Raw genomic sequence first — 19,149 nt, 5'->3', positions numbered from 1 at the left:
TGTGGAGACCGAGGGGAATCGAGGAAAAGAGGATCGGGCAGAAGTTTGTGGCTAAGAAGGGAGAGCAGCCGCCATTTTGTTGATGTTAGAAGGGCTGAATGGCCTCCTGCTGCTGTTTCTCACTTAATGATTCAGTGAGGCCGGAGGAATGTGAATAGAAATTAGTGTTTACTGACATAGACTGATTTAAATGAAACCTGCACATTTCCGGTTTGGGTCTGAGTTCAGTTTCTGACTGGGATGGGAATCGAAACTCTAACTCTGAGCGCTCTGTGACCTAGGGCTGGAGGGAACGGGACCGGGGAAGATATGGTGGGAAAAACTAAATACGTATCTGGTTTAAATTTGGAAATAATATAGCGAAATAATAAAATAATGTGGGAAATGCGGCGGTGGGAAGGGCAGGGTGTGAAGGGCGAGGAACAGTCAACGGGTGACTTGAGAGACCCTCCACTCGTCACGTGATCCCGTTTTACCGCAGATCGGAAGCATCTTCGGGTTTGTTTCCGAGGCCCCGCCCACCGCCTGATGACGCAATTAGCACATTGCGCATGCTCACATTCCCGGGCTTGGCAGTGCTGTTTTTTCGTTCTTTGTGAAACCGGGTCGGTGGTGAGATCGGGATGGGGAGTGGGTTCTCGGCCCCTTGGACGGGGAGCCGGAGACGGATTATTCTCTGCGGGGCAACACCAACAATTTTCCTTCGGTGAGTATTGAAGCCGGTTCCGATCGGGGAGTTCTGACGTTGGGTAGTGAGTTAACTTTCCTGAACTCAAACAAAGAAATTCTGCAGTTGCTGGAAATGCGAGCAACGCGCACAAAATGCTGGAGGAACTCAGCAGGCCGGGCAGCATCTAAGAAAAGAGTACAGTCGACATAACCGGCCGAAACCCTTCGGCAGGATTGGAGAATAAAAGGTGGGGGTGGGGAAGGGAGAGAGAAACAGAAGGTGATCGATGAAACCTGAAGGGGGAGGGGATGAACTTTCCCGGACTGGCGGCCTCGCCTCGCTTCCTTCACAGAATCTGCCGGGGTCGGTTCGGTTTGAAGGTCTCACAAGGTCTCTGAGATGAGCCGCCGCTCAGCCCCTGTTGTTCGGGTCCTATTAGCAGGATGACGTAAACATATTTCTATACTGTTACTGACAGAGAATCGTATAATTTGTGTCCCGTGTGTTATCTGAATAGACTTGCCTGTGATGCTGCTACAAGTCAGTGTTTCTCTGTACCTGTACCTTCCCGTACTTGTGCACTTGGCAATAAATTCAACAGGACCTGAGAAATCTCAGTGAGATTTGATTAGTGATGATCATCTTCGCAGCTCGGTCGGTGGAATGTAAAGAGACAGTACACTGATAAATGCAAAACCCTGAATAGTGTTGATGATCAGAGGGATCTTGGAGTCCCTGAAAGCGACCGCACAGATTGATCTGCACAGATTAAGAAGGCAAATGGTGTGGTTCTCTTTATCATTGTGTTCAAAAGTCTGGAAGTTGTGTTGCAGCTTTATAAGATTAATTAGGCCACATCTGGAGTGTTTCATACAGTTGTGGTCGCTCTCGTTCTCTGAAGCATGTCGGGGCTTTGGAGAGGGCGCAGAAGAGGTTTACCAGGACACTGCCTGGAATAGAGGGCATGAGCTATAACGAGAGGTTGGACAAACTTGAGTTGTTTTCTCTGGAGACGTGCCGGCTGGGATGAGACTGAATAGACGTTTATAAGATTACCAGAGGATTAGAAGCAGTGTCTCAGAAAGGCAGCGTCCATTATTAACGAACTCCAGCACCCAGGGCTGCCCTTTTCTGAAAGTTATCATCAGAGAGAGAGAGAGGTACAGAAGCCTGAAGGCACACACTCAGTGATACAGGAACAGTTTCTTCCCCTCTGCCATCTGATAGCCAAATGGACATTGAACCCTTGAACACGACCTCAATATAAATATATAATATTTCTGCTTTTTGCATGATTTTTAATTTATTCATAGAATAATTGAAACCTACAGAACAGTACAGGCCCTTTGGCCCACAAAGTCGTGCTGACATGTCCCTACCTTAGAAATTACTATAGTTACCCATTGCCCTCTATTTTTCTAAGTTAGTTTTTCTCCAGTGCCGCCAGGTACCTATACAAAAATCTCCGAAAAGACCCTATTATGCCCACCTCCATAAACATTGCCGGCAGCCCATTACACCACTCTCCACCAATCTCTGACCAAAAAAAAAACTCACCCCTGATATCTCCTCTGTACGTACTCCCCAGCACCTTAAACCTGTGCCCTCTTGTGGTAACCAGTTCAGCGCTGGGAAAAAGCCTCTGACTATCCACATGATCAATGCCTCTCATAAACTTATAAACTTCTATCAGGTCACCTCTCATCCTCTGTCGCTCCAAGGAGAAAAGGCCGAGTTCACTCAACCTATTCTCATATGGTATGCTCCCCAATCCAGGCAACATCCTTGTAACGTGCCGCTGCACCCTTTCTAAGGTTTCCACATTCTTCCTGTAGTGAGCACAGTGGAGTGTGACCAGGGTCCTATATAGCTGCAACAAAACCTCTCGGCTCCTAAACTCAATTCCACGATTAATAAAGGTCAATGCACCGTTTGTCGTCTTAACCACAGAGTCAACCTGCATAGTAGGTTTGAGTGTCCTCTGGACTCAGACCCCAAGATCCCGCTGATCCTCCACACTGTGAAGAGGCTTACCATTAATGCTATATTCTGCCATCATGTTTGACCTGATAAATTGAACAACATCAAACTTATCCAGATTGAAATCCATTTGCAACTTCTCAGCCCAGTTTTGCATCCTTTCGGTATCCTACTGTGACCTCTGACAGCCCTCCACACTATCCACAACACCCCCAACATTTGTGTCATCAGCAAATTTACTAACACATCGCTTCACTTCCTCATCCAAGTCATTTATAACAATCACGATGAGCAATGGTCCCAGATATACATATACTGTAATTCTTATTATTTTATTTTGTGTTTTCTTTTTCTTCTATATTATGTCTTGCATTGAAATGCTGCTGCAAAGTTAACAAAGTTTACACCACACGCCAGTGATAATAAACCTGATTATGAATCTGTGTGGACAGATAATATATTTTTCCTGGGGGTTGAAATGTCTAATACATTTAAGGTGAGAGGAAATCTGAGCGGCAAGTTTGTCTCTTTCCACAGAAGTGGTGGGTAGCTGGACTCTCTGCCTGGGGGGGGGGGGGGGGGGGGGAGACCCCACCAGTCACGTGATCCTGTTTGCCCCTCACATTTATCCACAGATGTAACTAACTCTTCGCGCATGCTCACTGTCTCCGGTTGGGTGGTGTTTTCCTTTCTGCTCAGTGCTGAAGCGAATCGTCTGCGGGATTGGGAAAAGGTCCTCCCCTCCTGGGTCAGGAAGCCAGGGATCAGATCACAGTCTGCGGGCCGAAGATATCGTTTTCCCATCAGTGAGTATTGAGACCGATCCCGAGTGGGGAGATCCAATGTTAGCCGTGAGTGCTGAACTGAGGGCCAATTACTCATTTATTTTCCTATTATCTGGGCTCTTCAAAAATATGTAGATGTCACTTAATCTGCATTGAACGATCCAAACCAGGAGCCCAGGCAGTTTATTTCCACAGAGTTGAAATGGGAGACCCACCAACAGGTCACATGAGGCTGTTTAACACAGATCTACCCCGCCCTCTGGTTTGTGACTCAAGATCATGTGGTGTGCGGTCAGAGTCCCCGGATGTGAGGTGATGCTTCCTCCATGTTGTGTTGGGGAATCTGATGTTGGCCACTGAGTCCCGTTAACTTCCCCCAACTTGTCTCACTTCCTGAGCCTCCTCGCATTTGTCTTTGAGCTTTTTGGCTGGTGGGTGAGGAAGGAGAATGCACCAGGTTGTGGGGATCTTTGATTTCACTACCTGCTTTCCTGAGGGACTGGGAAGTCTAGTGTGAGAATGGTTTCTGTGAAGTGCTGATCTGGACCAAAGGTCTCTGCTGTTCCTCGCAGTCACGGGCAGAGCAGTTACCATGAAAAGCATGAAGTGTCTGAATGGGAAACTTTCTATGGTGTGTTGATAACAATTTGGTGAGGGTTCAAAGTATATATGGCAAAGTTCTTGTTGTTTGTTCTAACTTTGTCATTTTAAGATCCTTTATACAGTAGTGTGTACTATTAATTTAGTATCTGTGTATTGCTGGAGAACCATAATTGATCGTCCTTGATTTCTTCTCCACCTCATTCTATCTGCTCATTCCCTGCCCATCTTGTTCAACCTCTGTCCAGTCTCTCTCCCACCAACTTCAGTGACATGCATCAACCATCTGGGTCAACCTTGGTCCACCCTGTATCACACCTCTTCAATGATATATATCGGCAATCATTCTTGGCTTCATTGTGAGGTATTCTTTTACACCTTCGGCCTCGCTGAGTTATTTCCAGAATCAGTTCTTGTCAGCTGGAAAACCAGAGGTTCATCAGGTACCAGTTCTGTTGTGCATTGGTGTGGGAGTGCTATTTTGTGAACTGTGACTGCCTGACACACTTCATCATATTACAGTCAGCAAAGAGTACTGGGAGGGTTTTGTTTGGCTCTAGTCCTGTGATCAGTGTTCCAGCCATATGGAACTGTCGGTGTTTTGGATTTGACTTTGGTTAGTGCTTCTACAGAAGGGGCTGGATGGATGTCCTTCTTCGAGCAGCTGGACATTGGTTGTGGGGAAATCCTGGATTAAACTACCCAGTGTGAGATGTGGGAACAAAGTGTGAGACTCTCAGGGTCGGTGAGTGGCAGATTAAGCTGTGTGAGCATGTGATGTTGGGTCCTGGGATATCAGTTTTTGATCCAGGTAAAGTGGACCCAGGGATCGAGCTGCTTGGGCTTGTGAGGTGTTGAGTGAGTATTTCTGGTCTTGGTTCAGATGTTTGTTTCTGGAGTTCCTTTGGAAGCAATGACTGTCAGTCTGAGGAGAGGATGTTCCCATTCCATCCTCACAGGGAGAGGCTGTGAGTAAATGGGCTGTTCCGTGTTTACAACAGTAGAGATAGACCCTGAGTTTGGTGTTCAAACTGTTCTTCGAAATCCCCCCCTCACTGTCTTCTGTCTGTCACTCGGTGGAAATCAGGCAGAATCCCAAGTTGCTGGAGATCTGCAATAAAAACTGAAAATGCTTGAAGTCATTCTGACAAAACATTATTACCCTGAATTGTAAAGTTTGTTCCTCTCCCAAAGCTGTTCCTTACCTGCTGAGAATTTCTGATAATTCTAGTTTCTTTTTATTACATTTACCTTGGAATGGTTTATATTTCCTGAAATTAACCTGGAAATGGAAATGGCACATTCTGTGCTAGTAGAAAAATAAAGAAATCTCAACTTACCCTGTAAATTATCCTGGTATCAATTTATCTCTTATTCCTGGAAATGTGTTCAGTACAATTGCTGCTAACATGGTTTACAAAAATAATCTCAGGAATAATCGGTTATGTATGAGGAGCATTTGATGGTTCTGAACCTGTGCTCAATGGAGTTCAGAGGGACGGTGGGGGTGGTGGGGGGATGTATGGTTAAGCAAACCTTCCGAATGCTGAAAAGCCTGGATACAGTGGACATGGAGAGGATGTTTCCATTAGACGCAGAGTCTGTGATCTGACAGCACTGTCTCAGAATGAAGATGCTTCCTTTTAAAACTGAGATGAGAAGAATTTTTTGGCTAAGAGATGTCTGATCTGTGGAATTTGTAGCCGCAGAGGTTGGTTGAGGCTGCCATTTTGTATATTTATGACACAAATTAATATATTCATGATTGGTGAGTAGCTCAGGATTACGGGAGGAAGACAGGAACATGGTGTTGGAATAAAAATCAGCCATGGTAAATGGTAGGGCGGACTAGATGGATCAAATCACATAATTCTGTTCCTGACTGAATGATGGCTCCTTCTTATCCCATATCATTTTGTGATGTGTGAGGGACAATAAAAGATTGTTCACTGAGATCATTATATCTGCATTCAACATTTAAATTTCAGTGAGTTTTGTTCTTAGTAACATTGAGCAGAAATGTTTGGTTCTCCTTTTTAATGTTAACATACTTCATTATCTCTCTGGTTAAAGTTAGACCTGCGGTGAGAAGTTTATTTGAAGAAAAACCCCCACTGGAAGCAAACCACAGCTGAAGACTAGGGAACAGCAACAAGTGAATTGGCCCGAGGACTGAGAACAGCAACTGGAGAGAACAACTTTGCATCAAGAGACTCGGATTTCCCAGTGATTCAGTCAGGAGAAAGTTTGGTGAGTCTCATTTACTCATAAACACGTCCTTTGGACATTACGTACCTGTACAAGGGAAGGTAGGAAATAGCTGGAGTGAGACTGAATGTCCCCAGAAGAACCAGTTATGCTTCTGTCAGACCCAGTTGCAATCAGTCCCGGTCTGGTAATGTGCTTCCAGCAGCCCAGCCCTTTAAAACCACTCCCATTCAGTGGAAGTCGAATCCGGATAAAGTACAAACTCTTTGTTCCAAGCACCCGGGGCTTACTCAGTTAGTCACTCAGACAGGAACAGACTGTGAAAGCTCCCACCCTATCCACCAATTCCCCTTACACATTAGATGTATCTGTCCAGATACTCCCCCACACAAGACCGGATGGAGCCAAAGTTATTTACTATGACAGCCCCTAAAGACAAATTACAAAATAGTCATAATGGCTCACACACACAGAACAGACTGACGCTGTCCTATCTCTACACATGAGTGCACAAGGAGATAAGCATCCTGAAACCGTAGCTCGCTACCCTCAAAAAGAAATATGGCTCAGCATGGCTTAGTACATCTGTTGATCATCAGCAGTTTCTTTCAGAAAAACAGGCTGTTATAGTTTAACGAAGTGTTAACCCTTTTACATACTTTATCATTCCCTTCTTTAGATCATTACATGATCAACAAAGCAGTAACTTTTTTACAGAGAAAGCAACTGAGTACAGCTTTGACTTCTCAGTGGGGAAAAACAACATACATCAGTAATTATAACAATGATATGTACAACTTTTAGGACATAGGATTAGGACTTTGCCCCACATATTACCTTACAGGCCTTTGAAGATCACCATTTCAACCCTTTGGTGAACCCGTGTAAATCCTGCCCTACTTTCTTGATGCTGTCACTCCTTTGCAGTGTGCTCGTAGAGGGATGTAACGTTAGTAGACTCATCAGGGATGCAGGTGCAGCATTCTGTGTCAATAATAGCACAGGTTCCCCCTTTCTCAGCTGGGATAAAATCTAAAGTCGTACGATTCTGTACGACTGTTTGCCAGATTGCAATCATTTCAATGGATGTTTCTGTTACTTGGGCCTGTGTTTCTGTCACAGGGCCCCTGCAGCCTTGTGGCCAGCTCCTGAAGTTCTTATAGCCAAATTGATTATCCCTCATGAATTTCTGGCTACGCTATAGGAGAGAAAAACTATCATCAAAAATCGCTCAGTCTCAGTTATTCCTCTCGGCTGCTGGGCTCCTGCAGATACGGCCAGGATTCATGTTTCCCAGCGTAGGAAGTTCCGTTTGGTGGGGCCCTGAGACACCATCCCTCAAAACACTGACAGCCACGGTCATCACAGAGTGGACCACAGTTCCTCACTCTCTTCCCCGGGTGTTATTTGAAAAAGCCCAGGCAGATAGTTCCTCACTCTAGTTGAGCAGGATTACTGACATTTGAATCATACTTTTACCATACCAAGGAATTTCAGCACAAACCCAGCAGGCCCCTGGTTCTACCTGCTTGGCATAGGTGTGACAGAGAGACAGAAAGGTGTTAACATGGGGGCCCCCGGGTGCTGGGGTGAGCCCTCTTAAAGACATAAACACGAGCAGCACTGTTACGTACCCAATTGGTTTAAATGAACCAGCAGCTATAGACCACACCTGGAGTCTGGTTTTGATGTTAAAACCACTCTCTTTATTCGTATCTACTTATAATATAACAAATTAAGCAAAATAATCAAAAGTTAAAAAGTGTTATGAGTACACATACGTGTAAATATAACTCCCAAACCTTTGAGCTCAGGGAATACCAAGCTTAAAGTCTTGAGATGCTGAACTATGAAAGTTCAGTTCAGCCATGGAATAAATGACAGGTTAACAGTCGCTGTAGGTTCTATCCGTCGTCGTTCTAAATCTACATACAAATTATCACCAGAAGCAGCTTATCACAGGCGTACTGTCTTCAGAAGGAACTACCACACAAGCAAGGGTTGACACACAGGTAGATTCCACAAGGTACTCCCAATCCAGATCCAACACACAAAGTATTACCGACAGTGATTTCCACAGAATATCCCTTCTCACAAGTGGTTACCACATAACACACCCGAATCCGGCTAAGGGTTAACAAAAGTGGTAGCCGCGAGATACTCCAACAACATCCCCATTTGGATTATACGAATTATCACCAACAGTGATTGGTCACAAGGGTACCTCTTCAAGTGAATTACCACACCCAGGCAAGGGTTAGCACAAGTGGTCCTCACAGGATACTCCCAAACCAACAGATCCACTCCTATGGATCAAACAAAGTGACAATCACACATTCAGTACACGCTGGATCAGTAATCAACCCACCTTGTGGGCACAGGAGAGTCCAAACAGTGGCCTTTGGCCACTAGGCCCTTTGTTTCGAACTTTCCATCTTCTTTCTTTCTCTCCGGCTGACAGTGTTCGTGACTATCCTTGCTTAAATAAAACAAACTGTGAGCTATATAAACACAATCTGCGAACAAGTGTAAACATGCTGCATAGTCAAATAGTTCTGCCCCCCTCTCTCTCTTAGTAAGAATCAAACAGGAGAATATTAGTTCCCTTCGGGGTTGATCGGGATTCGTAAGTCAGGTCCCAAAAATATGTCGAAGCTCGTCACATTCGATTTCGGTCATTGTCAGGCCAATCCATATTATTTGTATTAATAATGTTGGCTAACTTAGTTGGTAAGCATTGGAGCAGTAAGTCATTAATAATGGGTATTTGTCCCTCCAGTTTAAAGGCTTGGACTCCTGTGAAACTGCCGTAGCAGGCCACAAATCACATCCACCCATTCACGCTCCGCTTTTAGCGGCTCCCAACCTTTGGCATTCCTTCTGCAGTACATACCTCTATCCCATTCCATTATTCCTCCAGCTTGCTGATAATATACTGTTCCACTTTAAACGTATGTCACATCCGGAACTTTTTCCAGTTAGCCGAGGATTTCCTTCCACGCCGCTGTGCGGTGTTGGGAAATCATGTACAAGGCAAGTTACAGCAGTAGTTTGCCATTGCCTTCTGCTGGGTGAGTTGTTTTGTTTAAGAGATCACCAGCTCTAACCCAGCGCGGATGAAAGTGTGCAAGGGAGTCGGCTGGATTCGAACTCAAGACCTCTCGCCTCAAAGTCCAATTCTGAAGCCAGTAGGCCATCAGTGGCATAGCTGGCAAAGTTCCATTTTACATCTGCCTTTTCCTTTCATTCCCTTTTCAACGATTTCCACTTCTTTCCTCAGTTCTTTTTCCATATCAGATTTACTGCTTGTTCTCATGAGGTAATAACCCAGGCTCCCCCACCCCCCTCCGTCCGAGGCCACATTTTGTTCCCCAATTTCTTACTCAGTGCTGCACTAAACATTTGAAAATCTTTTTCCTTGTCTGGAAAACTCTCACACAAAATTGTGTCGGGCTGCTCCTGGCACACTCGTATCAATCGACTGCAATTAACCGATTATCTCTAAGTAATCTATCAGGCACAAAGCCTCCTGCTCAATTAACAATCAGATAAATTTACCCGGCAGGCACCTCCTGCTCAATTGATGAATTTACCTGACATGTCTGCTTCCTGCCCACTTAGTAAAGTTCACCCAGTACCGTCTCCTGGCCACTTAATAAACTTTATCCAATACTGCCTCCTGCCCACTTATTTTGCCTACCTTATACTAGTCTCCCGACAGATTTTTTTCCCGATCCTGTCAAGGTATGTGATCAGCCTTGGGCAAGGCACCATACATCCAAAGGAACTAACAGTGAGCGACAAATGTAAAATACCTATTGGGCTCCCGGTCAGTCCCCACAGTCCCCAGAGTGGTTCAGCTGCTTACTCAGCCCATCTGCTCAGTGCTCTGTAGATAGAGATCCTGTTCGTGATGCCAAATGTTAAAGCTGAATCTGAATAAAACTCGATAGACAAGCTTCTTATTGACACCACAGTTTATTGCACATTCTCCTGCAGGACTTTGAGCCCCAGTTGTCAAAGGGAAGGCACGTAAACACTGCCACTATCTGACAAGTCGACTGACTTAGGTTACAGCCGTATATTTATACATAGTACACGCCATGCATCACTATTTCAAGATGTTATTTGAACTGGTATGCCCACCAAGTGTGTTGGTGCAAATCTTAATTACTTAGATAACAGAGTTTGTTATATTGATGTTTTAATTATGGATGGATGTACTGTCCAGTCCTTATTCCCTTTGCAAAGCCCTGACTTAATTACAAACAGATGTTCATTCCTGTCCTTATCAGTGAGTCCTCTGCCCCTTACTCAAATGAGGGTAGAATGTATAATGGTATCAACTAACAACGGTACAGTATACAATGTTATCAGCTCTCAGTGTGTCTCTCTGCAAGCCACAGAGAACTGGCAATGAGCCTGGCTTAGCTAACCACTGAAGACAGTGTTTACTTTGGTTCAAATATTCCTATTCAGTCCCAATTATTCTTTTAGCCAGAGGTTACATAGGTTACATAGGTTTTGTTTTATATATCCTCAATTCCTCAGGAGGGTTCAGGGGAAATATTTATGTCCAATATAGAAACTGGTGTTACCTGTGTGTATTGAAGAATGAATTGGGAGAAATTGTTATGGGAAACAGGGAAATAGCAACAGAATTTAATGCATACTTTAGATCTATCTTCACCAGGGAGGACACAGGCAATCTCCCAGATGTATGCATGGGCCAGGGTCATAAGATATCAGAGGAATTGAGACAGATTGATATTAGGAAAGAAACTGTGATGAGTAGACTGGTAGGACTGAAGGCTAATAAATCCCCGGGTCCAGATGGTCTGCATCTGTGGGTTCTAAAAGAGGTGGCTCAGGAAATTGTGGATGCATTGGTAATCATTTTCCAATGTTCCTTAGATTCAGGATCAGTTCCTGAAGATTGGAGAATGGCTAATGTTATCCAACTTTTCAAGAAGGGAGGAAAGGAGAAAACGGAGAACTATCGCCCTGTTAGCCTAACGTCAGTCGTGGGGAAGATGCTTGTCTCCATTATTAAGGACGAAATAGTGGCACATCTTGATGGCAGTGATAGGATTAGGCTGAGCCAGCATGGATTTACCAAGGGCAAATCATGCTTGACTAATCTGTTGGAGTTTTTTGAGGGTGCAACAAGGATGTTAGACGAGGGTAAGCCAGTGGATGTTGTGTACCTAGATTTTCAGAAGGCATTCGATAAGGTGCCACATAGGAGATTGGTGAGTAAAATCAGAGCTCATGGCATTGGGGGCAGGGTTCCAACATGGATAGAAAACTGGTTGGCAGATGGAAAGCAAAGAGTAGCAGTGAATGTGTGTTTCTCGGACTGGCTGGTGGTGACTAGTGGGGTACCACAGGGCTCTCTATTGGGACCACAGCTCTTTACGATTTATGTCAACGATTTAGATGAGGGCATTGAAAACTATATCAGCAAGTTTGCTGATGATACTAAACTGGGTGGCAGTGTGACATGCGAAGAGGACGTTAGGAGAATACAGGGAGACTTGGATAGACTGTGTGAGTGGGCAGATACTTGGCAGATGTCATTCAATGTGAATAAATGTGAAGTTATCCAGTTTGGAAGCAGGAACAAGAGGGCAGAGTATTGTCTGAACGGTGTAGAGTTAGGTAAGGGAGAAATGCAAAGAGACCTAGGAGTCCTAGTTCGTCAGTCAATGAAGGTGAATGAGCAAGTGCAACAGGCAGTGAAGAGGGCAAATGGAATGTTGGCCTTTATTACAAGGGGAATTGAGTACATGAGCAAGGATGTCCTTTTGCATTTGTACAGGGAAGTGGAATAAAGTTAAATAGCCATCACAGAGAACTCTTGTTGTTATCCCACACAACAACAGATGGAACACTTTAGAAACTGTTGGGGTGGGGAGGGTAGATTACCTGACAGAGAAAAGTCAAAGGGGTGATAGTGAATTCATTAGTTAGGGGAACAGAACAGGAGGGGACTGAAATCCTAGTGGTAAGGCTTGCTAGTGCTAGTGTGGGTGGAGAGTGTGATGTGGTTAAAATAAGTTGCTGGGGAAATGGGAGCCAGAATGACAGAACAGATAGTTGAGAGGGTGAATTGAATTGAATTGACTTTATTCGATACATCCTTGCTGCACATGAGGAGTAGAAATCTTTACATTACATCTTCACCAAAATGTGCAATGTGTAATTAATAGTAACTTAAAATAGATAGTTTGTACATAGGACAGTCAGTATAACATTGAAATGCAATTGTATCAGCATGAATTAATCAGTTTGATGGCCTGGTGGAAGATGATGACCCAGAGCCTGTTGGTGCTTTTTTTGTGGTACTGTTTCCTGGATGGTAGCAGCAGGAACAGTTTGTGGTTGTGGTGAATTTGGTCCCCAATATCCTTTGGGCCTTTTGACACACTTGTCCCTGTAAATGTCCTGAATAGTGGAAAGTTCACATCTACAGATGCGCTGGGGTGTCTGCACCACTCTCTGCAGTTTCCTGCGATTAATGGAAGCACAGTTCCCATACCAGGCAGTGATGCAGCCAGTCAGCATGCTCTCAATTGTGTCCCTGTAGAACGTCCTTAGGATTTTGGGTCCCCGTCCCCAACTTCTTCAACCATCTGAGGTGAAAGAGGTGCTGCTGTGCTCTTTTCACAACACAGCCAGTATGTACAGACGATGTGAGATCCTTGGTGATGTTTATGCTGACAAATTTAAAGCTGTTCACCTTCTTAAACCCAGATCGATTGATGTCAACAGGGGTTAGCCTGTCTCCATTCCTCCTGTAATCCACAATCAGCTCCTTTGTTTTTGTGACAGTGAGGGAGAGTTTGTTATCTTGACACCAGTCAGATGTTGTTCAGACCTCAGATAGAGTCAGCAATCAAATGGTTGAGCATGGTGTGATGAATGTGCTGAGCTGTGTTTATCACAATGCAAGAAGCATCATAGGAAAGCCAGATGAGCTCAGGACAGGGAATTATGATACTGGAGCCATTATTGGAATTTGGTTGCTCCCAACAATCTGAGGGATTTAGAGGAACAACATTGTAGAGAGATTGCAGACCATGCCAATAAACAAAGGTTGATTCAGTAAGTGATTCTAACTTTACATATATAGACTGGACTCCCATACTGTAAAAGGACTAGATGGGGTAAAGTTTGTCAAATGTGCCCTTAATCAGTATGTGGAATTTCTGATATAGAAGTGTACAATAAGCTGTTAGGAAATGATCCAGGGCTGGTGACAGAATTTGTGATCATAATGCCATGAAATTCAAAGTAAATATGGAAAAAGAGGGGTCTGGACCATGGGTTGAGATTCTAAATTGGAGAAAGGTCAATTTTGATGGTATCAGAAGCATCTGACAAGTGTGGTTTGGAACAGGCTCATTCCTGGCAACACAGTTCTTGGAAGTGGAAGGCCTTCAGAAGTAAAATTTTGAGGGTGTAGGGTTTGTATGTGCCTGCCAAAATAAAAGTTGAAAAGTTACAGGTGCAGGGAACCTTGCTTTTCAAGAGATATTGAGGCCCCGGATATTTTGTTCCTCCAAATGCCTCAGACTGTTGGGTGCTACCCGGACCCATTAATGATGACAATATCAGGACTCCACACCCTGAGCTCATGTGGCTTTTTTTTAAAGTTGTCTGCTGTTGGTTTCTAAAAGCTCCCCAATAGTCTTTGCACTTTTGTTTGCCCACTCTTTGGCTTTTATGTTGGCTTTGGCTTCTCATTTCAGTCACGGATATGTCCTCCTGCCTTTCCAATGCTTCCACTTCTTTGGGATGTATCGATCACTCAGCTCCCGAATTGCTCCAGAATCTCCAGCCATTGCTGCTCCATTGTCACTCCTTCCTTTTCCCTTCCAAACAAGTTTGGCCAGCATCTCTGTCACAGAAACATGGAGAAGTTCAGTCCAGAAACAGGATATTTGGCCCATCTAGACAATGCCAAAAAACATTTAAGCGGTCTAATGCAAATACCTGCACCGGGACCATCACCCTCCATACTCCTACCACCCAGGGTCCCATCCAAACTTCCTTTAACTGGTGAAACTGAGCTGATTTTCACTACTTATATTCATCTCATTCCACACTGTCATGACCAGTGAAGAGCTTTTCCACATGTTCCCATTAAATTTTCACCTTCCCCACTTACCCATGACCTCTGGTTGTCATCCCACACAACCTCAGTGGAAAAAGCTGCTTGCATTTATCCTATCTATACCCTCATACTGTTGTGTACTTCTAAGAAATCCTCAAACCAGTGTACTCTTTCCTTGTTTATGTTTCGAGCCATTTTCAGGTGTATAAGATGATGAGGGGCATTGATCGTGTGGATAGCCAGAGTATTTTTTTTCCCCCAGGTCTGAAATGGCTAACACGAGAGGACATAGTTTTAAGGTGCTTGGAAATAGATACCGAGGGGATGTCAGAGGTAAGTTTTTTACACAGAGAGTGGTGGGTGTGTGGAATGCACTGCCGGCTATTTGTGTGAGAGTGTTTCAGTTACTGTGGGGCCAGGCACCCATGCAGCTCAGTGGGAACAGGGAATAATACCAATGGAGAGAGTCAAACTGAGCCAGGTCACAGATTGGAGATGGCAAAAATGCCCCATTCTTATAGAGACAGGAAGAAAATCAGAGCGTTCAATGCTCATTCCAGATACCAGCACTGTGCCCAGTTAGAAGATGAATTCTCCATCCAACTTGGGTTGAACCTCACTGTAACAGTGTGATGTCAGTTCACACCTTCACAACTCAAGTGATCTCATCAGAAATGTTGTTCTACACCAGGGGTGGGCAAACTTTTTGACTTGTGGGCCACAAAGGGTTCTAAAATTTGACAGGGGGGCCGGACCAGGAGCAGATGGATGGAGTGTTTTGGTAATACACCTCATAAGAGAAAATAAAATATCATGGAATATGTAGAAAACATGTGCTTTAATTTCAATTGAAAATGAACAAATGCATTACAACAAAATATCTGTCTTTGAAGTCCCATGGTATTTAGCTATTTATTGAAATGACTTTTAAAACACTGAAAATTAAATGAATAAAATACAGCCTTTTTTAATAGTAAATTATTATTTTAAAGCACTGAAAATTCTGTTATCCTTCAAGATATTATCATCATCACTCTCCTCCTGACTGTCTTTATTTCAAAAACGGTAGGAGATGCAGGTCTACTTGTCCTGCTCCTTCTTATTCAACTGTCCCCTGTGCCAAAACTCAACAACGACCAGCACAAAGACAGAACAGTGACAGCGCGCCAGTATGCGGAGCGCGTTATTTGATCTGGAGCGCATTTTTTATTTTGAGAACGTACGTGCACCTGTGCACTACTCATGTCCATCACTTAACAGAAATGACATGTAACATGTAAGGATTATTGAAAAAAATATTTTCAAATGCATTTTTTACATGACACAATGAAGAAACTTATTTTTAATTTCAGTGGGAACAGTGTTGTTGGTCTCCCTTTTCAGCCAGCGCATCAAAGTCTGGATTTAGTTTTGTTGTGGCAATTCTCAGGATGGATCTGAGGTGTTGGTCAGTTAACTTGGATCTGTGGCTGGCTTTGTTGATGTTCATGATGCTGAACGCCTGTTCACACAAATAGGTCGAGCCGAACAAAGAGTAAAGCGCAAATGTGGAGTAATACGCTGCACCTCAACAAAGCTCAATGTGTAGCGGTGTGCTACATGCAGCGCTAAAATTACGACACGGAGTCGGTAACTGCAGTCGAAGAAAAAAAACTTCATTCGAAATCCCCAACCTCACTTTTAAGCCTCCCTCAACCTGCTCCCCGTGGCGCAGAGGCTCCAAAGCTCTGTGCTCGCAAATCTCCGCAGGCTATCTCCCTTAGCCGGAACGCTGGCTAATTGTGAGCCGGTTCGGATGTGCCAGGAAATGGGTCACCACAAATGTATATAGAGTGCGTCATCTATTGGGAAAACGCCAGAATTGTGGGGAAAAAAACGTTAACAAGGTTATTAATATAATTTCATCAAGTTCTGCAGGCCGGATTAAAAAGCTTAACGGTCCGCAGTTTGCCCATGCCTGTTCTACACCCACTGATGGATTTTTAAAATCTTTTTACAGGTTACAAATGACAAGAAATTTGTCTACTGAAATCTGGAATACAGTTTTGCTGTCTCAGTCCAGATATTTAAGAAATGGATCAAGGGATTCACTCGATCATCCTTCCTGCTCAGACAGTGGGGAGGGATTCACTCGATCATCCTTTCTGCTCAGACTGTGGGGAGGGATTCACTCGATCATCTGAACGACTGGCATGTCCATCATTCTAATCAGGGGGGAAACCATTCACCTGCTCAGACAGTGGGAATGGATTCAGTCGGTCATTTCAACTGAATGTATATCAGCAAGTTTACACTGGCAAGGCCATTCACCTGTGCTGTGTGTGGACACTCCGGTCAGTTCACACTGGGCAGAGGCTGGTCCTCTGCTGAATTTGTGGTGTAAGGATTCACTCGGTCATCTGTCCTAATGGCTCACAAGCGAGGTCTCCCCGGGGAGCGGCCGTTTACCTGTTCGGACTGTGGGAAGGGATTCACTCAGTCATCTGAACTGAAGGTACATCAGAGAGTTCACACTGGGGAGAGGCCATTCACCTGCTCATACTGTGGGAAGGGATTCACCACATCATCTCACCTACTGATTCACCAGTCAGTTCACACTGCAGTGAGAGATTTCACCTGCTCAGTCTGTGGGAAGACATTCACTCGGTCATCTAACCTACAGAGACACCAGCAAGTTCACACTGGGGAGAAGCTGTTCACCTGCTCAGACTGTGGGAAAGGATTCACTCGATCATTCAACCTACAGAGTCACCAGCGAGTTCACACTGGGGAGTGGCTGTTCACTTGCTCAGTCTGTGGGAAGGGATTCAGTCAGGCATCTCACCTACAGAGACACCAGTCAGTTCACACTGGGGAGAAGCCATTCACCTGCTCATTCTGTGGGAAGACATTTACTCAGTCATCCAACCTACAGACACACCAGCGAGTTCACACTGGGGAGAAGCCGTTCATTTGCTCAGACTGTGGAAAGGGATTCACACAGTTAGGTAGCCTACAAGCACACCAGTTAGTTCACACTGGGGAGCGGCCATTCACCTGCTCAGACTGTGGGAAGAGATTCACCACATCATCTCACCTGGTGACTCACCAGTCAGTTCACACTGCAGTGAGGGATTTCATCTGTTCAGTCTGTGGGAAGAGATTCACTCAGTCATCTAACCTACAGAGACACCAGCAAGTTCACACTGGGGAGAAGCTGTTCACCTGCCCAGACTGTGGGAAAGGATTCACTCGATCATTCAACCTACAGAGTCACCAGCGAGTTCACACTGGGGAGAGGCTGTTCACCTGCTCAGACTGTGGGAAGGGATTCACTCAGGCATCTCACCTACGGAGACACCAGTCAGTTCACACTGGGGAGAAGCTATTCACCTGCTCAGTCTGTGGAAAGACATTCACTCAGTCATCCAACCTACAGACACACCAGCGAGTTCACACTGGGAAGAGGCCATTCACCTGCTCAGACTGTGGGAAGGGATTCACCACATCATCCCACCTAGTGACACACCAGTCAGTTCACACTGCAGAGAGGGATTTCACCCTCTCAGATGGTGAGAAGGGATTCACTCAGTCATCTGATCTGCTGGCACACCAGTGAGATCCACTGGGGAAAGGCCGTCGACCTGTGAATGTGGGAAGGCATTCACATGATCATCTCATCTATTAGAACACCAGTGAGTTCACACCACGTCTGCTCAGACTTTGGGGAGAGATTCTCTCAACCGTCTCCACCAAAGCTGCATCATTATGTTCCACTGGGGAGGGGCCATTCACCTGTTGTGAATATGGGAAGGGATTCATTCAATAATCTAACCTTGTAACACACGACCGGGTTCACATTGGGGAGAAAGTTTCAATAAGCTGCAGGATGAATGCATCCCCATTGCTGAATGCAATTTCGAGAGTGACAGGCGGAGTCTAGTACAAGAGGGCATGACTTGTGGTTTGCAGGACACCCATTCAGAACAGAGAATCAGAGAATTTTTTTTTTGTCAGAGGGTGATGGATCTGTGGAATTTGTTGCCTCGGGCAGCAGTGGCGGCCAAGTCATTGGGTGTGTTTAATGCAGAGATTGATAGGTATCTGAGTAGTCAGGGCATCCAAGGTGATAGTGAGAAGGTGGGGGAATGGGACTGAAGGGCAGATTGGATCCACTCATGATGAAATTGTGTAGCAGACTCGATGGGCTGAATGGCCGACTCTGCTCCTTTGTCTTATGGTCTAATGTGATTATTTTTTCTCATGTGCGTTATTCCTCTTCCTCCTTCTGTCCAAGGAAGTGTTAATCTAGGTGGGTTTGAGTGTAAGTAGTCTTTTCTAAACTTGTCATTTCTGTTCTTACTTATCTTTGTAAATTTTACTGAGTGAAATGGGACTAAGATATTTTCATTAAAAAAAGTCAATGTCGGTATTGATGGAAGTGTTTATTGCCTTTGTTGTATTTGTTGAGCATAGAGCTCTGTTCCACAGTTTTTTAAAGCCTTGAAATAAATTTTGTCAAAGGTTTTCCCAATATTGCACTACTTTCTGTTGTATTTGCTTGTTGATTTTCCAGATACGTTGTTATCACGAGTCCCAAAGAAGGGTCATGGCCGGAAATGTTGATTCCCATCCATAAATGCTGCCTGACCTGCTGAACTTCTCCAGCGCTTTGTGTGAATTTCTCTTGATTTCTTGCATCTGCAGGTTATCCTGTTTCCCAGATATTTATATGTTTAGTGAAATAACAAGCCAGTAGTGGGGTTGTGTGGCTCTGTTGGTAAAATATTAAATAAAATCATTAGATA

At 44.5% G+C, this 19,149-nt stretch overlaps 2 protein-coding genes across 5 annotated transcripts in view; one reads left to right on the top strand and one right to left on the bottom strand.

Annotated features, from left to right (window-relative positions):
• The first annotated feature begins 546 nt into the window (after positions 1-546).
• Positions 547-18,875, top strand: LOC132388499 (zinc finger protein 235-like). 4 transcript variants are annotated; one of them, XM_059960860.1, is made up of 5 exons: positions 549-706; positions 3,286-3,456; positions 6,109-6,285; positions 14,625-14,695; positions 16,362-18,875. In XM_059960860.1, exon 5 carries the CDS (start codon positions 16,770-16,772, stop codon positions 17,958-17,960), a length of 1,191 nt encoding a protein of 396 aa, XP_059816843.1. In that variant the 5' UTR covers positions 549-706; positions 3,286-3,456; positions 6,109-6,285; positions 14,625-14,695; positions 16,362-16,769; the 3' UTR covers positions 17,961-18,875. The 4 variants fall into 4 exon arrangements, with proteins under 4 accessions (XP_059816841.1, XP_059816844.1, XP_059816843.1 ...); XM_059960858.1 differs by lacking the exon at positions 3,286-3,456 and having other exon boundaries at positions 547-706; XM_059960862.1 differs by lacking the exon at positions 3,286-3,456 and having other exon boundaries at positions 6,113-6,285.
• LOC132388497 (zinc finger protein 229-like) overlaps positions 11,550-19,149 on the bottom strand; it is a 142,483-nt gene continuing 134,883 nt past the window's right edge. Inside the window, exon 3 of the transcript XR_009510248.1 lies at positions 11,550-14,146. The gene's annotated coding sequence lies outside the window, so the exon portion shown is untranslated. The remainder of the gene's footprint in view (positions 14,147-19,149) is intronic.

Source organism: Hypanus sabinus, unplaced genomic scaffold (genome assembly GCF_030144855.1).
Source record: "Hypanus sabinus isolate sHypSab1 unplaced genomic scaffold, sHypSab1.hap1 scaffold_336, whole genome shotgun sequence".
Classification (NCBI taxonomy): Eukaryota; Metazoa; Chordata; class Chondrichthyes; order Myliobatiformes; family Dasyatidae; genus Hypanus; species Hypanus sabinus.
The sequence above is the reverse complement of the archived record's forward strand: the minus strand, read 5'-3'. Positions and strand labels throughout refer to the sequence as shown.

Excerpts from the sequence above, each read along its gene's own strand:
- LOC132388499 (XM_059960861.1), top strand. The coding sequence starts at position 16,770 with ATGGCTCACAAGCGAGGTCTCCCCGGGGAGCGGCCGTTTACCTGTTCG.